Source organism: Lytechinus variegatus, chromosome 4, assembly GCF_018143015.1.
Source record: "Lytechinus variegatus isolate NC3 chromosome 4, Lvar_3.0, whole genome shotgun sequence".
Taxonomy (NCBI): Eukaryota; Metazoa; Echinodermata; class Echinoidea; order Temnopleuroida; family Toxopneustidae; genus Lytechinus; species Lytechinus variegatus.
Window position 1 is genome coordinate 54,248,937 of NC_054743.1, and position 19,763 is coordinate 54,268,699.

General features: G+C 34.0%; 1 protein-coding gene across 6 annotated transcripts in view; it reads left to right on the forward strand.

Moving 5' to 3' along the window:
• Window positions 1–19,763, forward strand: part of LOC121414341 — a 66,548-nt gene that overhangs the window by 33,548 nt on the left and 13,237 nt on the right. Inside the window, exons 6-13 of one of the 6 annotated variants that reach the window (XM_041607488.1) lie at window positions 646–834; window positions 6,914–7,102; window positions 13,894–14,058; window positions 14,721–14,888; window positions 15,549–15,713; window positions 17,212–17,376; window positions 18,035–18,199; window positions 18,491–18,655. In XM_041607488.1, the coding sequence (XP_041463422.1) occupies window positions 646–834; window positions 6,914–7,102; window positions 13,894–14,058; window positions 14,721–14,888; window positions 15,549–15,713; window positions 17,212–17,376; window positions 18,035–18,199; window positions 18,491–18,655 (1,371 nt within the window). The remainder of the gene's footprint in view (window positions 1–645; window positions 835–6,913; window positions 7,103–13,893; window positions 14,059–14,720; window positions 14,889–15,548; window positions 15,714–17,211; window positions 17,377–18,034; window positions 18,200–18,490; window positions 18,656–19,763) is intronic. The other 5 variants (XM_041607489.1, XM_041607491.1, XM_041607490.1 and 2 more) reach the window with 5 other exon arrangements.

Here is a 19,763-nt window from a genome sequence, read left to right on the forward strand (position 1 = left end):
TTTTTGCGTACTTAACATACAAATGTTGAATCCAAAGATGATTTTTTCCCCAACAATTTATTTCCTTGTATTTTAATATGAAGTACTAGTAATTGTATTCAAATTAGTATTATTCTGTCATTGTAGATTGGACACAGGTTTATTTTTAATTCCGCCTTTGGCTACGAGGCATGTTTTAATCAACCATTTTGCATTTAATTGAATTAAATCCACATGTTTCAATTTTGAATTGATTGGATATCATGTTATGTCAAAGGAAAGCTGGGAACTGAAGTCATCAGCACAACTATTGCATACTGCATTCATGGCAGCGCGCTTTTGACCGTTTTCACAAAATAAAGCTTAATTATGAATTTCAACCATATTTTTTATTAATAAGAAATAAAAGGCAAATTCATAGCCTTCGATCACATAAGCAAATACAGCATAAATAAAACAATAATTTTCCTTTCATTTATAGTTGTTAGATGCTTTAGAGCAAATTACTGTGCTTTCATTACATTACGTGAACGTCCAAGAGTTATTGCCAACGATTCGATGATCCATGTTTGTTCTTTAATCGAATGTAGAATAGAGTTCAATGGTTTAGTCAGACCCTTGTTTGATGACGTATTTTTATTAAAAATTATGTCACTATTATTTCAGATTGAGAGTCTTGATATCGATGACAATAAACTCAGTCAAAGTCAGTCTGCATCGCGTGATCTTGCTCAGTTCATTTGTAAGATGCCTCATCTCAGGGAACTTCGTCTCTGTGATGCATACAGAAACATCAGTCCCTCGCTACATGACGGATTCTATTCAACGTTGTCATCATTAGCATCGTCGGCAAAGGTATCTTTTTAGTTTTTTTTTATTTTCGTTCTCTTCAACTTTCATAGCATTTTTCTCCAGTTGATGCAGTATAAGGTGATGAGAATTTTCACTTTTTAAAACTGAATTTTGTCTAATGTTATATACCAGAGGAATGATCATTATGGCTTGAACATTGTGTAAAGGCATAAAGTGTTTGGCCGAATTTATATTATTTTATTATTCTGTGGAACATTTTTAACCATTACCTTGATTTACTTTTAAAGTTATATTTTAATCCGTTAGTTATTCCAGGAAACCGAGATAAGCAAACTCTGCTTCAAATTGACTTTCATTTTCTTTTATGTCCTTTATATTTTACTGAAGTTTGTATTGTATTTTATGTTTGAATTGAAAGAGAAGCAGAACGAATTCATTCAATCTATCATGATATTCTTAATTCACCTTCTTATAAACACAGACTCCAGCACGCAAAGTTTTGGAAGCCATATTGGATTTTTGGTCATACCAGATAAATGACTGGCCTTAAAACATGTCCTAATGTATTATTTTGGCCCTTAAACCGGTGGTTTAGACACCAAAAACGCATCTCCCAGGCCAATATGAAATAAGCTATGTCCGATGTAAGTAGCAGCAGTAAATTAAGAATCGATTTTTGGAAGCCAACTTAGATTTTTTTTTACCGACCAGGCCACCGACTGTCCTCGTAACTTGCACTAATGTATTAATTGATCCTTGAAACTAGTGGTTTAGACACCAAATCACATCTCCCAGGCCGATATGAAATAAGCTACGTCTGCTTTAAGTATCAGTAGCCTATTTTTAAGATCAGATCAATTTTAGACTCCGTCTTCGATTTCTGGACATACCAGACCATTGACTGTCCATGAAACTAATCCTTGTATATAATTTGGCCCTTGAAACCAGTGGTTTAGACATCAAAATCACATATCCCATGCCAAAATGAAATGAGCTATGTCCGCTTAAGTATTAGTAGCCATTTCAGAATCAATTTTTGGAGTCCATCGGGGATTTTTGCACATACCAGACCACTGACTTTGCTTGTAACTTGTCCCAATGTGACCCATTTATCCATGGTATAGACACAAACAATCATATTTCTGGATCTTTAGCAAAGTATTGGCTTATTTCGAAAGGGTGGGTGCTGTCGCGTTAGGGTGCGTCAACGCGAACGCGAAGATTCGTCCAAAGCCCCCCCCCCCCGGTTTGGCCGAAAGGGTGTGTTTAATAATAATGAATAAATAAATACAAGTATTTATAAGAAAGCTGAACAAACAAAAAAGACGAGTGATATGTGAAATTTGCATAGGAACATAAATCATCATATGGCACAAACATTCTTTTTAAGGTAAAAAAAAAAACAATGACGGCATGCTGCATGAGGATTTTTCGGTGGCAATGTTTTATGGTGTAATATTGATACATGTAAAAATTGTAACTGATTTCAAGGTTCTTTCAAATAAAAAAAAGTAACTTACCTTCAATTTTATACTTTGCAGGTTTGTATTTATTATGAAGGAAAACATTCGTATACCTGGAGATATTTGATGTCCCCCAAATTATAAAACTTACGGCAGATGTGTCCTGGAAGGGCAAGGCCAAAATTGATGTCGGGTCAGCATTCACAACGTTTAACTCTTCAGACCCTACCTTACTATATTTTACACTTGAGAACCTGCCTTAGTATATTTTGTGAGATGTATCTGTTGTGTATGTGTGCGTGTTGTGTGTATGATAATAATAATAATATGTGCGTGTTGTTTGTATGATAATAATAATACTTATAATAATAAAGATAATAACAATAATAATAATAATAATTATAATAATGATAATAATAATAATTTTCACCCCAAAGAGTTAATTTATGAAAATGAATTTGGAGGGAAAAATTGGAGCCAAGTGGCTTATTGCAAGGGTGGGTATCTGATTTTATTATTATTATTATTATTATTATTATCATTATTATTATTATCTTTATTATTCTTAATAGTTGAACTTTTCTTTCTTTTCCTCAAATTGTCAATGCTTTAAATGATTAAAAATCCACTATTTTACGTGCAAATTGGCAATGTTTGACAAAATACCTTATAGTCAGCTTTCTTATAAATATTTGTATTTACTTATTCATTATTATTAAACGCACCCTTTCGGCCAAACTGGGGGGGGGGGGGGCTTTGGACGAATCTTCGCGTTCGCGTTGACGCACCCTAACGCGACAGCACCCACCCTTTCGACATAAGCCCAAAGTATGTTGGTTTTTTTACAGTAGCAACAGCCATTTTCGACTCCCTTTTTGGAAGCCATCTTGGATTGTTGAACATCCTGGACCCCTGACTGTCCTTGTAACTTGTCTCAATGTCTTTTTTGACCATTGAAATCATGGTATAAACACCAAAATCATTATATCCCAGGCGGATATCAAATGAACTATGTTCATTTTAATTATTGACAGACATTTTAAACTCCATTTTTCGAAGCCATTTTGGATTTTTGGACACACCAGACCACTAGTTTTCCTTGTAACTTGCTTCAATGTACATATAACCCTTAAAACCCCGGAATGAAATAAAATAATTTAGATGAATAGTGGATTTTCAGCCTACGGCAGCATTTCGGGTGCCATCTTGGATTTGCCTGGTACACTGGAGGGCCTATAATTCATTCTACCCTTAATCAATGTTTAACCCTCTCCTAGACCATGGAATATGAACCGAAATAAGATGCTAGGTTGGATAATGAGTCAGTTGTATCAATTTTCAGTGAATGGTGGCCATCCTAGACGCCATCTTGTATAACTAACCACTTTCCCGGATGCGGATTTTGGTAGATTTTTAGTATATTATTCCTGAGGTCGAATAGTACAGAACACCGCTGAAAAATCATTTGTTTCAATTCGTTCCGGGTAAGGCCGCGTTGGGTCGTATATTGACCCGTCTATATGTTAAACAGAAAAAAAACAGAAATCATGTAATATCAATTAAGTTACTTGCCGGTTTAAAACGAAACTCGAATTTCAATTTCATTTTCTTTTCCTAGAGTGTTTGTCCCATTGAAGACACCGATGGGGAAAAAAAATCGCGTTGAAAAAAAAAACCCCGCCAGAAATCCAAAACCCAAGCGATTTCGTATAAGCCCATTGAAGTGTTTTGGGCAATAAAACAAGTTAAGTTAAAAATAGTAAAAGATATCTTCAAATGAATTTTTTTTTCTTCTTCATTATTAAGGTCTACACTTATTCGCCTAACTATGTTAAAGTCTTGTGCAAATAATTTTTCACTAACTTTTCAAAGGTAAGTGGTGCTTACGCAAGCCGAAATATTTTTTGACAGTTATATCGTAATTTGTTTAAATGTATCTGTACCAATGTTAAGATGTGGCAAAAATCTTCAGGATATTACAAATGTCTAATTTTACAGGATTTTTTTTCTAAAAGTATTTTTTTTATACGCACTGTATATTTGCAACTAATTTTGTTACAAGAAAGACATATACAGCATCCACGTGATTTTGTTTGCTTTGTTTTTAATCTTTGCCACACTTTTCTTCGTCTTTCTGACCCAATCTTCTCTCTTTATGTTCTATCTATATATCCTTTAAATGGTTACACTTCGTAATTCCGAAACACGTAAATTGCCTATACCTCGTTGTTCGTTAATCCGAAAACGAAAAAGGGTTCGTTAATCCGAACATTTGTGGCGTAATTCCGAAAACGAAATAAGGTTCGCTCTTCCGAAGGTTCGATAATCCAAAAAACGAAATAAGTTTCGTTAATCTGAAGGTTCGTTAGTCCGAAAACGAAATAAGGTTCGTTAATCCGAAAATTAAATAAGGTTCGTATTTCCGAAAATGAAATTAATTCATTTTGGTAACAAGAACGGTGCTGGTCTTGCAAGATAACAGGATATTATGCAATGATGAACTAACGAACAATGATATATGTGTGTTGTGGCCAAAGCATGTATTGATTTAGGTGCACTTATATGCCAAAAAGGGCATTTTGGTGCAAACGGATATTTTAACCAATATCGTCTGTGTAAAGAAGTTGTGTGTTTTGTAGTAATTAACTTGAGCAAAGTTTTTTTAATTGATTTCTAATTGGTAACGCATATATTTAGGTCTTAAAAAAAATCAAATCTGAAGTTATATTAATCGCTTTTTGGTCAATGGACTTAATTACTGTTAAACATGTTAAAAGGGCATTATTGTGAGATGTTGTGAGCAAATCACGAGCTCAAACTTTTGGAAATTTCATGTAGGCCTAATAAGACAAAATAATAATATTGGTATTATTTACCAAGGCATTGTTTTTATTTTTATTACTAGCAGAAGCTCTTATTAAGAATGACATCCTCAATTTCAACGAAAACTATAGCTCGCGCTTCGCGCTTGCATTATTTAACAACGGCTTAACTTTATCTTTATAATAATTATTGGCTATTAGGAATACCCTTTCAAAGAAACAAAGAAACAAAAAAATCGACTTTAAAGGTGCCGATCCGGGAAATTATGGGTGAATAAAATTCGCCCCCCCCCCCATTGGCGAAAGTTGTATCCGCCGGGGGGAGGGGTAGAAGGGGGCACTGGCACACCTAAAGAAATAACAGGGAAATGCTATTTTTCTAAAATGGGAAATTCCTTTTTTTCAAAATCAATACTTCATTTAAAGTATACATTTTAGATTAATTTTCAGGAGAAGCTCTTATTAAAAATGACATCCCCTCCAATACAAACTTTAGAATCTGGAGGTTACTCGCAAACGACCAACGCACTTAATCCCCAGCTGCATCTTTAAACCATTTGCTTGGGCAACATTTGCTCAGATAAAATCGAAATTAAGCGTATGTTTGATCCGGGCGCCTATTCTTAAATCGATACATGCTTTGGCCACAACACACACATGCATATATCATCGTTCGTTAGTATATCATTGCATAATATCCTATTATCTTCCAAGAACAGCACCGTTCTTGTTACCAAAATGAATTAATTTCATTTTCGGAAATATGAACCTTATTTAATTTTCGGATTAACGAACCTTATTTCGTTTTCGGATTTACGAACCTCATTTCGTTTTCGGATTAACGAACATTCGGAATTACGAACCTCATTTCGTTTTCGGATTAACGAACCTTCGGAATTACGAACCTCATTTTGATTTCGGATTAACGAACATTCGGAATTACGAACCTTATTTTGTTTTCGGATTAAAGAACCTTCGGAATTACGAACCTTCGGAATAACCGAACCTTCGGAATTACGAAGCTTCGGAATTACAAATGTATGCGCTGTTAATTACCCTTTAACTTTACTCACATTTTCTCTGTCTGCCTCCCTTTGCCGTCTTTATTATTTCCCATCTCTTTTTCTTTTCTAATAATTTCCATATATGTCCAATGTGCCTCTTTCTAGTGGTTATAATTAAATGTGCATACTTAACATTAGAATATGTAATACAATGTATGATTTTTTTTCAACAATTTATTTCCTTGTGTTATGATAAAAATGCTAGTAATTGCATTCAATTTATATCATTTCATGTTTGTACTGTAAGTATTATTCTGTCATTGTAAATTGGACACATGTTTTTTATTCAGCCTTTGGATGCAAGGCAAGTTTAAGAAACCATGTTTTAATTGAATTGAATCCACATGTTTCAATTTTGAATTGATTGGATATCATGTTATGTCAAAGGAAAGCTGGGAACTGAAGTCATCAGCACAACTATTGCATACTGCATTCATGGCAGCGTGCTTTTGACCGTTTTCACAAAATAAAGCTTAATTATGAATTTCAACCGTATTTTTTTATTAATAAGAATAAAAGGCAAATTCACAGCCTTCGATAAGCAAATACAGCATAAATAAAACATAATTTTTCTTTCATTTATAGTTGTTAGATGCTTTAGAGCAAATTACTGTGATTTTCATTACATTACGTGAACGTCCAAGAGTTATTGCCAACGATTCGATGATCCATGTTTGTTCTTTAATCGAATGTAGAAAAGAGTTCAACGGTTTAGTCAGACCCTTGTTTGATGACGTATTTTTATTTAAAAATTATGTCACTATTATTCCAGATTGAGAGTCTTGATATCGATTACATTGATCTCAGTCAACGTCAGTCTGCATCGCGTGATCTCGCTCAGTTCATTTGTAAGATGCCTCATCTCAGGAAACTTCGTCTCGGTGATCCATACAAAAAAATCAGTCCCTCGCTTCATGACGAGTTCTATTCAACGTTGTCATCATTAGCATCGTCTGCAAAGGTATCTTTTTATTTTTTTTATTTTCGTTCTCTTCAAGTTTCATATCATTTTTCTCCAGTTGATGCAGTATAAGGTGATGAGAATTTTCACTTTTTAAAACTGAATTTTGTCTAATGTTATATACCAGAGGAATGATATATCATTATGGTTTGAACATTGTGTATAGGCATAAAGTGTTTGGCCCAATTTATATTACTTTATTATTCTATGGAACATTTTTAACCATTACCTTGATTTACTTTTAAAGTTATATTTTAATCCGTTAGTTATTCCAGGAAACCGAGATAAGCAAACTCTGCTTCAAATTGACTTTCATTTTCTTTTATGTCCTTTATATTTTACCTAAGTTTGTATTGTATTTTAGGTTTGAAATGAAAGAGAAGCAGAACGAATTCAGTCAATCTATCATGATATTCTTAATTCACCTTCTTATAGTCACAGACTCCAGCACGCAAAAGTTTTGGAAGCCATATTGGATTTTTGGTCATACCAGACAAATGACTGGCCTTAAAAGGAAATGCCCTTTTTACACAGGATTTTCTTAGCCCCGGACTATCGCTAACCCCGTACTATCCTTAACCTCGTACTATTTTTTTCCTTTTCACGCATGCTAAATTGTTATTGCTAACCCCGGATAAGAAATGCTTGCTTTTCACACACGAAACTCGCTAACCCCAGACTAGTGTTTTTTGTCGATGATTCGTAGTACAAGTACTTCACTCGTACACTTTTTACACACGCTACAATTTCCTTTACCCCGTACTATAGGTGGGGCCAAATTGCCATTTAGCCCCACCTATAGTACGGGGTTAAGCTTAGCCCACTTTTGTTTTACACATGTGATCATAACCCCGTACTATTGCTCTTAGCACCGCAATTGGTGGGATAACCCTGCTTTTTTGCAGGGCCAAATAATCCCGTACTATAGGTGGGGTTAGCCCACTTTGCAAAAATGCTGTGTAAAAAGAAAGTGGGCTAAGCTTAACCCCGTACTATAGGTTGGGCTAAATTGCCATTTAGCCCCACCTATAGTACGGGGTTAAGGAAATTTTAGCCTGTGTATAAAAAGGGTGCTAATGTATTATTTTGGCCCTTAACCCAGTGGTTTAGACACCAAAATCGCATCTCCCAGGCCAATATGAAATAAGCTATGTCCGCTTTAAATAGCAGCAGTCAATTTAGAATCAATTTTTGGAAGCCAACTTAGATTTATTTTTTACCGACCAGGCGATCGACTGTCCTCGTAACTTGCACTAATGTATTAATTGATCCTTGAAACTAGTGGTTTAGACACCAAAATCACATCTCCCAGGCCGATATGAAATAAGCTACGTCTGCTTTAAGTATCAGTAGCCTGTTTTAAGATCGGATCAATTTTGGAATCCATCTTCGATTTTTGGACATACTAGACCATTGAAGGTCCATGAAACTTATCCTTGTAGATTATTTGACAATTGAAATCATGGTCTACACACCAAAATAATTATATCCCAGGCGGATATCAAATGAACTATGTCCATTTTAATTATCAACGGCCATTTCAGAATCAATTTTTGGAGTCCATCGGGGATTTTTGCACAAACCAGACCACTGACTTTGCTTGTAACTTGCCCAATGTATTATTTGACCCATTTATCCATGGTATAGACACAAACAATCATATTTCTGGACCTTTAGCAAAGTATGCAGGTTTTTTTTCAGCAGCAACAGCCATTTTCGACTCCCTTTTTGGAAGCCATCTTGGATTGTTGAACATACTGGACCACTGACTGTCCTTGTAACTAGTCTCAATGTCTTTTTTGACCATTGAAATCATGGTCTAGACACCAAAATTAATATATCCCAGGCGGATATCAAATGAACTTTGTCCATTTTAATTATCAACAGCCATTTTAAACTCCATTTTTCGAAGCCATTTTGGATTTTTGGACACACCAGACCACTAGCTTTCCTTGTAACTTGCTTCAATGTACATGTATCCCCTGAATAAAATAAAATAATTTAGATGAATTGTGGATTTTCAACCTACGGCAGCATTTCGGGTGCCATCGTGGATTTGCCTGGTACACAGGAGGGCCTACTGAATGGATAAAGGCAAATAAACTCTCACTTAACTTACAAAAGACCGATTACATGTTATTTAGTAATAGAGTAAATAGTTGGGATAACAATCTCATTTTTGAAAACACCGTGCTTGAAAATGTTTCTCAAACAAAATTCTTGGGTGTACTTATTGATAATAAATTGTCATGGAAACCACACATCGATAATATATGCAAAACAATGTCAAGAAATATTGGAATTATCAACAAACTCAAATTTTTTCTTCCATCTCGTACACTACTTACACTATATTACACCTTAATATTACCATACATTAATTACGGTATTTTAGCATGGGGTTATGCAATTCAAACACAATTACATAGGATACTTTTGTTACAGAAAAAAACACTTAGGATAATATTTCATACACATTTCAGATGTCACACAGATAAATTATTTTTTGAAAACAAAATCCTTTAAGTTAATGATGTATTTCTGTTCCAACTCGGCCAATTTATGTATAAACTAACTAAAGATGATCTCCCCGCAATTTTTTCAATTATTTTCTGCAAAAACTCCTCTGTACACGATTATCCTACAAGACAACGAAACTCTTATCACCTACCTTCAACCCGAACTTAACTTGCAAAAAATCTTTTGTTTTTTCTGGTCCCGTATATTGGAATTCCTTGCCCAACGCCTTTAAGGAATCCCAAAGCATCACAATTTTAAACATAACCTTAAAAAGATGCTTATTTGCCAATACTTTTACCCAAACAAGTCTATCTACCACATAACGAAAATCATATTCAATTTTTTCATTTATTTATTTATTATTATTATTTTTCCCTCCCAGCATACAACTTGCCTGCCCACCTGTTTCCGCACCTGCCATGCTCCTCTTTGCACCTCCATTGTACCTGCACCCCCTCTCTCCCTACATTTGCCTCTCTGTTCTTCCCTCATAATCAAAATCATTGTAGCCATGTTGTTATTTTTTATTATTTTTATTGGTATTACTATTATCATTTATTCTAATTTGGTTCACTCTTTCGTTGTTACCTTCGATATTTTGTATAGCCTCCTTTTAAACTCTCTTCCATCTCTCCTTTATACTATATTTTTGTAATATACGTATTGAAACTAAGTTACGGGGGCTTGCCTCCCATACAAGCTTCGCTTTTCTTGGCAAGCCCCTCTGTTCTGTTTTATATAGTTATTATAGTCAAAGTTACTTTAATTTGCATTAGTTCTCATTGTTTATACCTTATTTCGATTGATGTTGTACTTTAGATTTCACTATGTATTGTTTGATTTTGCTGTGCTTTGTGAACGGACAATGAATAAATCTAAAATCAAAATCAATTATTCATTCTACCCTAAATCAATGTTTAACCCCCCAGACCATGGAATATGAACCGAAATAGGACTCTAGGTTGGATAATGTGTCAGTTGTATCCATTTTCAGTGAATGGCGGCCATCCTGGACGCCATCTTGTAAAACTAACCACTTTCCCGGATGCGTATTTTGGTAGATTTTTAGTATATTATTCCTGAGGTCGAATAGTACAGAACACCGTTGAAAAATCATTTGTTGCAATTTGTTCCGGGTAAGGCCGCGTTGGGTCGTATATTGACCTGTCTATATGTTAAACAGAAAAAAAAATCATGTAATATCATTTAAAGCACTTGCCGGTTTAAAAAGAAACTCGAATTTCAATTTCATTTTCTTTTCCCAGAGTGTTTGTCCCATTGAAGACACCGATGGGAAAAAAATCGCGTCGAAATGAAAAAAAAACCCGCCAGAAATCCAAAACCCAAGCGATTTCGCACGCGACCCGAGTGATTAGTATAAGCCCCTTAAAGTGTTTTGGGCAATAAAACATGTTAAGTTAAAAATAGTAAAAGATATCTTCAAATCAATTTTTTTTCTTCTTCATTATTACGGTCTACACTTATTCGCCTAACTATTTTAAAGTCTTGTGCAAATAATTTTTCACTAACTTTTCAACAGTAAGTGGTGCTTACTCAAGCCGAAATATTTTTTGACAGTTATATCGTAATTTGCTTAAATGTATCTGTACCAATGTTAAGATGTGGCAAAAAATCTTCAGGATATTGCAAATGTCTAATTTTACAGGATTCTTTTATAAGAGTATTTGTTTTATACGCACTGTATATTTGCAACTAATTTTGTTACAAGAAAGACATATACAGCATCCACGTGATTTTGTTTGCTTTGTTTTTAATCTTTGCCACAATTTTCTTCGTCTTTCTGGCACAATCTTCTCTCTTTATGTTCTATCTATATATCCTTTTAATTACCCTTTCACTTTACTCACCTTTTCTCTGTCTGTCTCCCTTTGCCGTCTGTATTATTTCCCATCTTTTTCTTTTCTAATAATTTCAATTTATGTCCAATGTGCCTCTTTGTTAGTGGTTATAATTAAATGTGCGTACTGAACATTAAAATATTTAATACAATATATGTTTTTTTTCAACAATTTATTTCCTTGTGTTATGATAAAAATGCTTGTAATTGCATTCAATTTAAATCATTTCATAATTGTACTGTAAGTATTATTCTGTCATTGTAAATTGGACACATGTTTTTTTATTCAGTCTTTGGATCCGAGGCAAGTTTGAATTGAATCCACGTGTTTCAATTTTGAATTGATTGGATATCATGTTATGTCAAAGGAAAGCTGGGAACTGAAGTCATCAGCACAACTATTGCATACTGCATTCATGGCAGCGCGCTTGGCCGTTTTACTTATGAAATTCAACCATATTTTTTATTAATAAAATATCAAGGGCAAATTAACAACCTTCTATTACATAAGCAAATATAGCATGAATACAACAATAATTTTCCTTTCATAATAGTTAATAGAGGCTTTAGAGCAAATTACTGCAATTTTCATAACATTATGTGAACGACCAAGAGTTATTTTCAATGATTCGATGATCAATGTTTGTTCTTTAATCGAATGGTTTAGTCAGGCCCTTGTTTGATGATGTATTTTTGTTGCTTCATCACGTTACTATTATTCCAGATTGAGTATCTTGACATCAGATACATTGATCTCAGTCAACGTCTGTCTCCATTAAGTGATCTCGCTCAGCTCATTTGTAAGATGCCTCATCTCAGGGAACTTAATCTTGGTTCTTATCCAAACAGTCTGAAATATCATGACGAGTTCTATTCAACATTATCATCCTTGGCATCGTCTGCAAAGACTTTCAGTTTCTTATTTTCTTCCAATTAGTGCAGTATGAAGTGATTCGGAAATTCACTTTTTTCAACTCAAATTTGTCTAATTTTATGTACCAGAGGAACGATATATCATTATAGTTCGAAGATTGTGTATAGGCATAACGCGCTTAGCCCAGTTTGTATTATTTTATTATTCTGTTAAACATTCTTAATTATTATCATAATTTCATTATATCCGTAATTTATTCCAGTAAACCGAAGTGAGCAGATATTGCTTCAAAGTGGATTCCCTTTTCTTTTATGTCCTTTATATTTCACTTGAGTTTGTGTTTGAATTGAAAGAGAAGCAGAATAAATTCAGTCAATCCCTTAATCAATCATGATAATCTTAATTTCACCATCTTACAGTGACATACCCCAGCCCGCAACAATAAAGGGCTTTCCTTTCCTAACCCGAGAAGCGTTCAACGTTAGCCTATTGTCTGCGGTTTTGTGTGTGTGCGTGCGGGGGGGGGGTGCTTGTTGTTTCCAACCATCTGTCGAATAGGTAGAAATCAAGCATGTTTTCATCCAACCATTTCTTAACCTTGCGTCAATCATATTTTACGCTTTTGGTCTCATATGGAAGAAGAAGAGATGGCTGATTGATGTATGACTTTTTATAGAAACAGATAGCAGTAAAAGCCAGAAAAACTCAAAATTGCAAATTTTCTCGTGCAAATTAGATTGGTAGCACAATTTTCCATTGTTTTTACTCAGTCATGCATGCGTTATAGAAATGTTGAGGTGAATATCAAATACAAGAATCGAAGCATAATTATCTTTCCATTCATTTTAGGAGGAAAATTTATGATTCTTATGGCAAAAATTACATTTGATTCCGGTGTCCCTCTTTCGGTGACGCACTGTACTTTACATTTTCCTTCTTGAATAATTGAAGACAATTACTTGTTACTCTTTCCCCCTGTTGACAATTACGTATAAAATAGAAACAAACGATTATAGAACAAACAACATCAGACGCATCCATCTAGTTATGTACATAATGTCTAAAATATTACGTTCAAATAATCTTTAGCATCATCTGCAAAGGTATATTCTATTTATCAAAACCTAAAATCTGACTAAAACGACTATATATTTCACCTTAAGTTTATATCGTGTATTTTCAATTAATAATCGGGCCGATACTTTCAAAAATACGAGTGTGGAATGTAAGCGAATGCAAAACGCGATTTCCATTAAGATTTTTTATTATCAGGATTATGATAACAATGTTTATTACCATGATTGCAGCCATACTAAATTGGTGTGTTGTTTCGTGAATAATATTCATGCTAGATTAGATTTTTATATCCCCATTTCTGTGTACGTATTAATGTACAGTAACCATGATTGCAGCCATACTAGATTGGTGTGTTGTTTCGTGAATGATATTCATGCTAGATTTGATTTTTATATCCCCATTTCTGTGTACGTATTAATGTACAGTAACCTTGATTCCATCTTTATGTTACCATTCTATCAGATTGAGATTCTTCATCAGGAGAATGATCTCAGTGAACGTCCGTCTGCATCACGTGATCTCGCTCAGTTCATCTGTAAGATGAATCATCTGAAGAACCTCACACTCTACGGTCAGTATCATGATGACTTCTACTCAACATCATCGTCGATGGCATCAACTACCAAGGTAATATATGTTAGGAGGTTTTTACATGTAAAAAAGTAGCACAAGCAAACCATACAATTTCTGATTTTTGTTCATGCTCCTCATTCGGCTGCCATTATTTTGTCTAATGGGGCTAGGATGCCTCATATAAGGTGAAATTGTACATATCTTTACTGAATTGTTATTCTTGTAAGTCTTATTTCATTCTTTCAAGTATGATTCAGGTATTAAAGTAGCACCTTTCTTAGTTCAATTCATTTTGGAGTGTTATGAACATTTTATTCAACAACTTGGTTTGATTGGTGCTATTGTGTTTCATATAGCACTTGCAATTCTTGATATTAAATGAATAATTCTATTCATCAAAACCTAAAATCTGACTAAAACGACTATATATTTCACCTTAAGTTTTTATCGTGTATTTCTAATTAATAATCGGTCCGATACTTTCAAAAATACGGAGTGTGGAATGTAAGCAGATATGCAAAACGCGATTTCCATTAAGATTGTTTTATTATCATGATTATGATAACAATGTTTATTACCATGATTGCAGCCATACTAGATTGGTGTGTTGTTTCGTGAATGATATTCATGCTAGATTTGATTTTTATATCCCCATTTCTGTGTACGTATTAATGTACAGTAACCTTGATTCCATCTTTATGTTACCATTCTATCAGATTGAGATTCTTCATCACAAGGAGAATCTCAGTGAACGTCCATCTGCATCACGTGATCTTGCTCAGTTCATCTGTAAGATGAATCATCTGAAGAACCTCACAATCTACTACGGTCAGTATCATAATGACTTCTACTCAACAGCATCGTCGATGGCATCAACTTCAAAGGTAATATATGTCAAGAGGTTTTTACATGTAAAGAGAGTAGAACTTACAAGCAAACCATACAAGTTCTCATTTTTGTTCATGCTCCTCATTGTGCTGCCTTTGTCTATGGGGCTATGATGCCTCATATAAGGCGAAATTGTACATATCTTTACTGAATTGTTATTCCTGTAAATCTTATTTCATTCTTTCAAGTATGTTTCAGGTATTAAAGTAGCACCTTTCTTAGTTCAATTCATTTTAGAGTATTACGAAAATTTTATTCAAAAACTTGGTTTGATTGGTGCTATTGTGTTTCATATAGCACTTGCAATTCTTGATATTAAATTAATAATTCAATTCATCAAAACCTAAAATCTGACTAGATTGACTATATATTTCACCTTCAGTTTTTATCGTGTATTTTCAATTAATAATCGGGCCGATACTTTCAAACATACGGAGTGTCGAATGTAAGCAGATATGCAAAACGCGATTTCCATTAAGATTTTTTATTATCATGATTATGATAACAATGTTTATTACCATGATTGCAGCCATACTAGATTGGTGTGTTGTTTCGTGCATGACATTCATGCTAGATTTGATTTTTATATCCCCATTTCTGTGTACGTATTAATGTACAGTAACCTTGATTCCATCTTTATGTTACTATTATATCAGATTGAGATTCTTCATCTCAGAGAGAATCTCAGTGAACGCCCCTCTGCCTCACGTGATCTCGCTCAGTTCATCTGTAAGATGAATCATCTGAAGAACCTCACACTCTACGGTCAGTATCATGATGACTTCTACTCAACAGCATCGTCGATGGCATCAACTTTAAAGGTAATATATGTTTGGAGGTTTTTACATGTAAAAAAGTAGCACTTACAAGCAAACCATACAAGTTCTGATTTTTGTTCATGCTCCTCATTCGGCTGCCATTAATTTGTCTAATGGGGCTATGATGCCTCATATAAGGTGAAATTGTACATATCTTTACTGAATTGTTATTCCTGTAAATCTTATTTCATTTTTTCAAGTATGTTTCAGGTATTAAAGTAGCACCTTTCTTAGTTCAATTAATTATAGAGTATTATGAACATTTTATTCAACAACTTGGTTTGATTGGTGCTATTGTGTTTCATAAAGCACTTGCAATTCTTGATATTAAATGAATAATTCTATATATAAAAACCTAAAATCTGACTAAAACGACTGTATATTTCACCTTCAGTTTTTATCGTGTATTTTCAATTAATAATCGGGCCGATACTTTCAAAAATACGGAGTGTCGAATGTAAGCAGATATGCAAAACGCAATTTCCATTAAGACTGTTTTATTATCACGATTATGATTACAATGTTTATTACCATAATTGCAGCCATACTAGATTGGTGTGTTGTTTCGTGAATAATATTCATGCATAGAATTTGATTTTTATATCCCCATTTCTGTGTACGTATTAATGTACAGTAACCTTGATTCCATCTTTATGTTACTATTTTATCAGAATGAGATTCTTCATCTCAGAGACAATCTCAGTGAACGCCCCTCTGCCTCACGTGATTTCGCTCAGTTCATCTGTAAGATGAATCATCTCAAGAACCTCACAATCTACGGTTGGTATCATGATGACTTCTACTCAACAACATCGTCGATGGCATCAACTACCAAGGTAATATATGTTAGGAGGTTTTTACATGTAAAAAGTAGCACTTACAAGCAAACCATACAAGTTCTGATTTTTGTTCATGCTCCTCATTTGGCTGCCATTAATTTGTCCAATGGGGCTATGATGCCTCATATAAGGTGAAATTGTACATATCTTTACTGAATTGTTATTCTTGTAAGTCTTATTTCATTCTTTCAAGTATGTTTCAGGTATTAAAGTAGCACCTTTCTTAGTTCAATTAATTATAGAGTGTTATGAACATTTTATTCAACAAGTTGGTTTGATTGGTGCTATTGTGTTTCATGTAGCACTTGTAATTCTTGATATTAAATGAATAATTCTATTTATCAAAACCTAAAATCTGACTAAAACGACTATATATTTCAGCTTAAGTTTTTATCGTGCATTTTCAATTAATAATTGGGCCGATACTTTCAAAAATACGGAATGTGGAATGTAAGCAGATATGCAAAACGCGATTTGCATTAAGATTTTATTATTATCATGATTATGATATCAATGTTTATTACCATGATTGCAGCCATACTAGATTGGTGTGTTGTTTCGTGAATAATATTCATGCTAGATTTGATTTTTATATCCCCATTTCTGTGTACGTATTAATGTACAGTAACCTTGATTCCATCTTTATGTTACTATTATATCAGATTGAGATTCTTCATCACAATGAGAATCTCAGTGCATGTCCGTCTGCATCACGTGATCTCGCTCAATTCATCTGTAAGATGAATCATCTGAAGAACCTCACACTTGACGGTCAGTATCATGATGACTTCTACTCAACAGCATCGTCGATGGCATCAACTACAAAGGTAATATATGTTAGGAGGTTTTTACATGTAAAAAAGTAGCACTTACAAGCAAACCATACAAGTTCTGATTTTTGTTCATGCTCCTCATTCGGCTGCCATTATTTTGTCTAATGGGGCTATGATGCCTCATATAAGGTGAAATTGTACATATCTTTACTGAATTGTTATTCTTGTAAGTCTTATTTCATTCTTTCAAGTATGTTTCAGGTATTAAAGTAGCACCTTTCTTAGTTCAATTAATTATAGAGTGTTATGAACATTTTATTCAACAACTTGGTTTGATTGGTGCTATTGTGTTTCATATAGCGCTTGCAATTCTTGATATTAAATGAATAATTCTATTCATCAAAACCTAAAATCTGACTAAAACGACTATATATTTCACCTTAAGTTTTTATCGTGTATTTTTAATTAATAATCGGTCCGATACTTTCAAAAATACGGAGTGTGGAATGTAAGCAGATATGCAAAACGCGATTTCCATTAAGATTGTTTTATTATCATGATTATGATTACAATGTTACCATGATTGCAGCCATACTAGATTGGTGTGTTGTTTCGTGAATAATATGCTAGATTTGATTTTTATATCCCCATTTCTGTGTACGTATTAATGTACAGTAACCTTGATTCCATCTTTATGTTACTATTATATCAGATTGAGATTCTTGATCTCAGAGAGAATCTCAGTGAACGCCCCTCTGCCTCACGTGATTTCGCTCAGTTCATCTGTAAGATGAATCATCTGAAGAACCTCACACTTGACGGTCAGTATCATGATGACTTCTACTCAACAGCATCGTCGATGGCATCAACTACCAAGGTAATATATGTTAGGAGGTTTTTACATGTAAAAAAGTAGCACTTACAAGCAAACCATACAAGTTCTGATTTTTGTTCATGCTCCTCATTCGGCTGCCATTATTTTGTCTAATGGGGCTATGATGCCTCATATAAGGTGAAATTGTACATATCTTTACTGAATTGTTATTCTTGTAAGTCTTATTTCATTCTTTCAAGTATGTTTCAGGTATTAAAGTAGCACCTTTCTTAGTTCAATTAATTATAGAGTGTTATGAACCTTGATTCCATCTTTATGTTACTATTATATCAGATTGAGATTCTTGATCTCAGAGAGAATCTCAGTGAACGCCCCTCTGCCTCACGTGATTTCGCTCAGTTCATCTGTAAGATGAATCATCTGAAGAACCTCACACTTGACGGTCAGTATCATGATGACTTCTACTCAACAGCATCGTCGATGGCATCAACTATCAAGGTAATATCTGTTAGGATGTTTTACATGAAAGATGTAGTACAAACAAGCCATACAAGTTTTAATCTTTTTTATAATAATCCTCATTATATTGACATCATGTCTAATGAGGATATGATTAACTGTACAAATCGAGATTGTTCATATCTATACTGAATTGTTAATATGTCAATTGTCTATAATAGTTAAGAGTAGCCATGAACCAATAATTGTATAAGTCTTTCGGCCATTGTTTACATTTTCGTTAAAGAATCTAGAACAAATGAGTAATGGATTAGTGCCCCCTTATTTGATTCTTGAGCTCTACCAAATGATACATAATGAACTGACGATTTAAGCATAATGCAATCAGATATATGTGTTTTTTCCTATTAATTTTCGAATCGTATTGTGTTTTGATGAGAGCTTTTTAATGCAATGGAAAACTTGCAATTTCGGAGGTTTGGATAGCAATTAATCACCCCTTTTTATCAAAGCTAAATTTCTTTTGAAAACATATCGAGTATTAAAACTGATTGACCCATTAACCTCGTGTGCATTACTAGTATAGTCATGATAAATATGCATCACATGACGAATAGGCCTGTAAGTTTTTTCCAATTACGCAGTTGTTATCTAAATATACTTTCGGATATATAACACTTACACTTCGTAATGCAGATTAAGGTTTAACACTTAGCAGATTAAAAAAAGGTGCGTTATGCGGGATATATTTGCAGGATAAATTTTCCCAAAATGTGGTGCGTGACATTTTCGTTCTGGTCCTTCTTTATATAAATCAATTTCTCGTTTTCTTACCTCTGTATTGGGATCTGTGAATTAGATTTATTTTTTTCATTCTAATTTTGATTTCAGCTGTTATGATTAAACTACAATCTTGATACGCTAGGGGGCATATCAGGCTCAAAAAGATATGTAGATGTATTCGTCGGCATAGTAATAAATGAACATCAGATTACAGATGAAAATCACAACATTTTTTTCTTTCATTACAAAGGCAAACAAATTCATTCGCTGCTTTCAACCTATCGCTGTTTTTTGGCCTTTCTTTCCACGCTCGGCCCCCTCAAAATATTCGGTTTATCCAGCCACTGAATGTGATTGCGCTGAT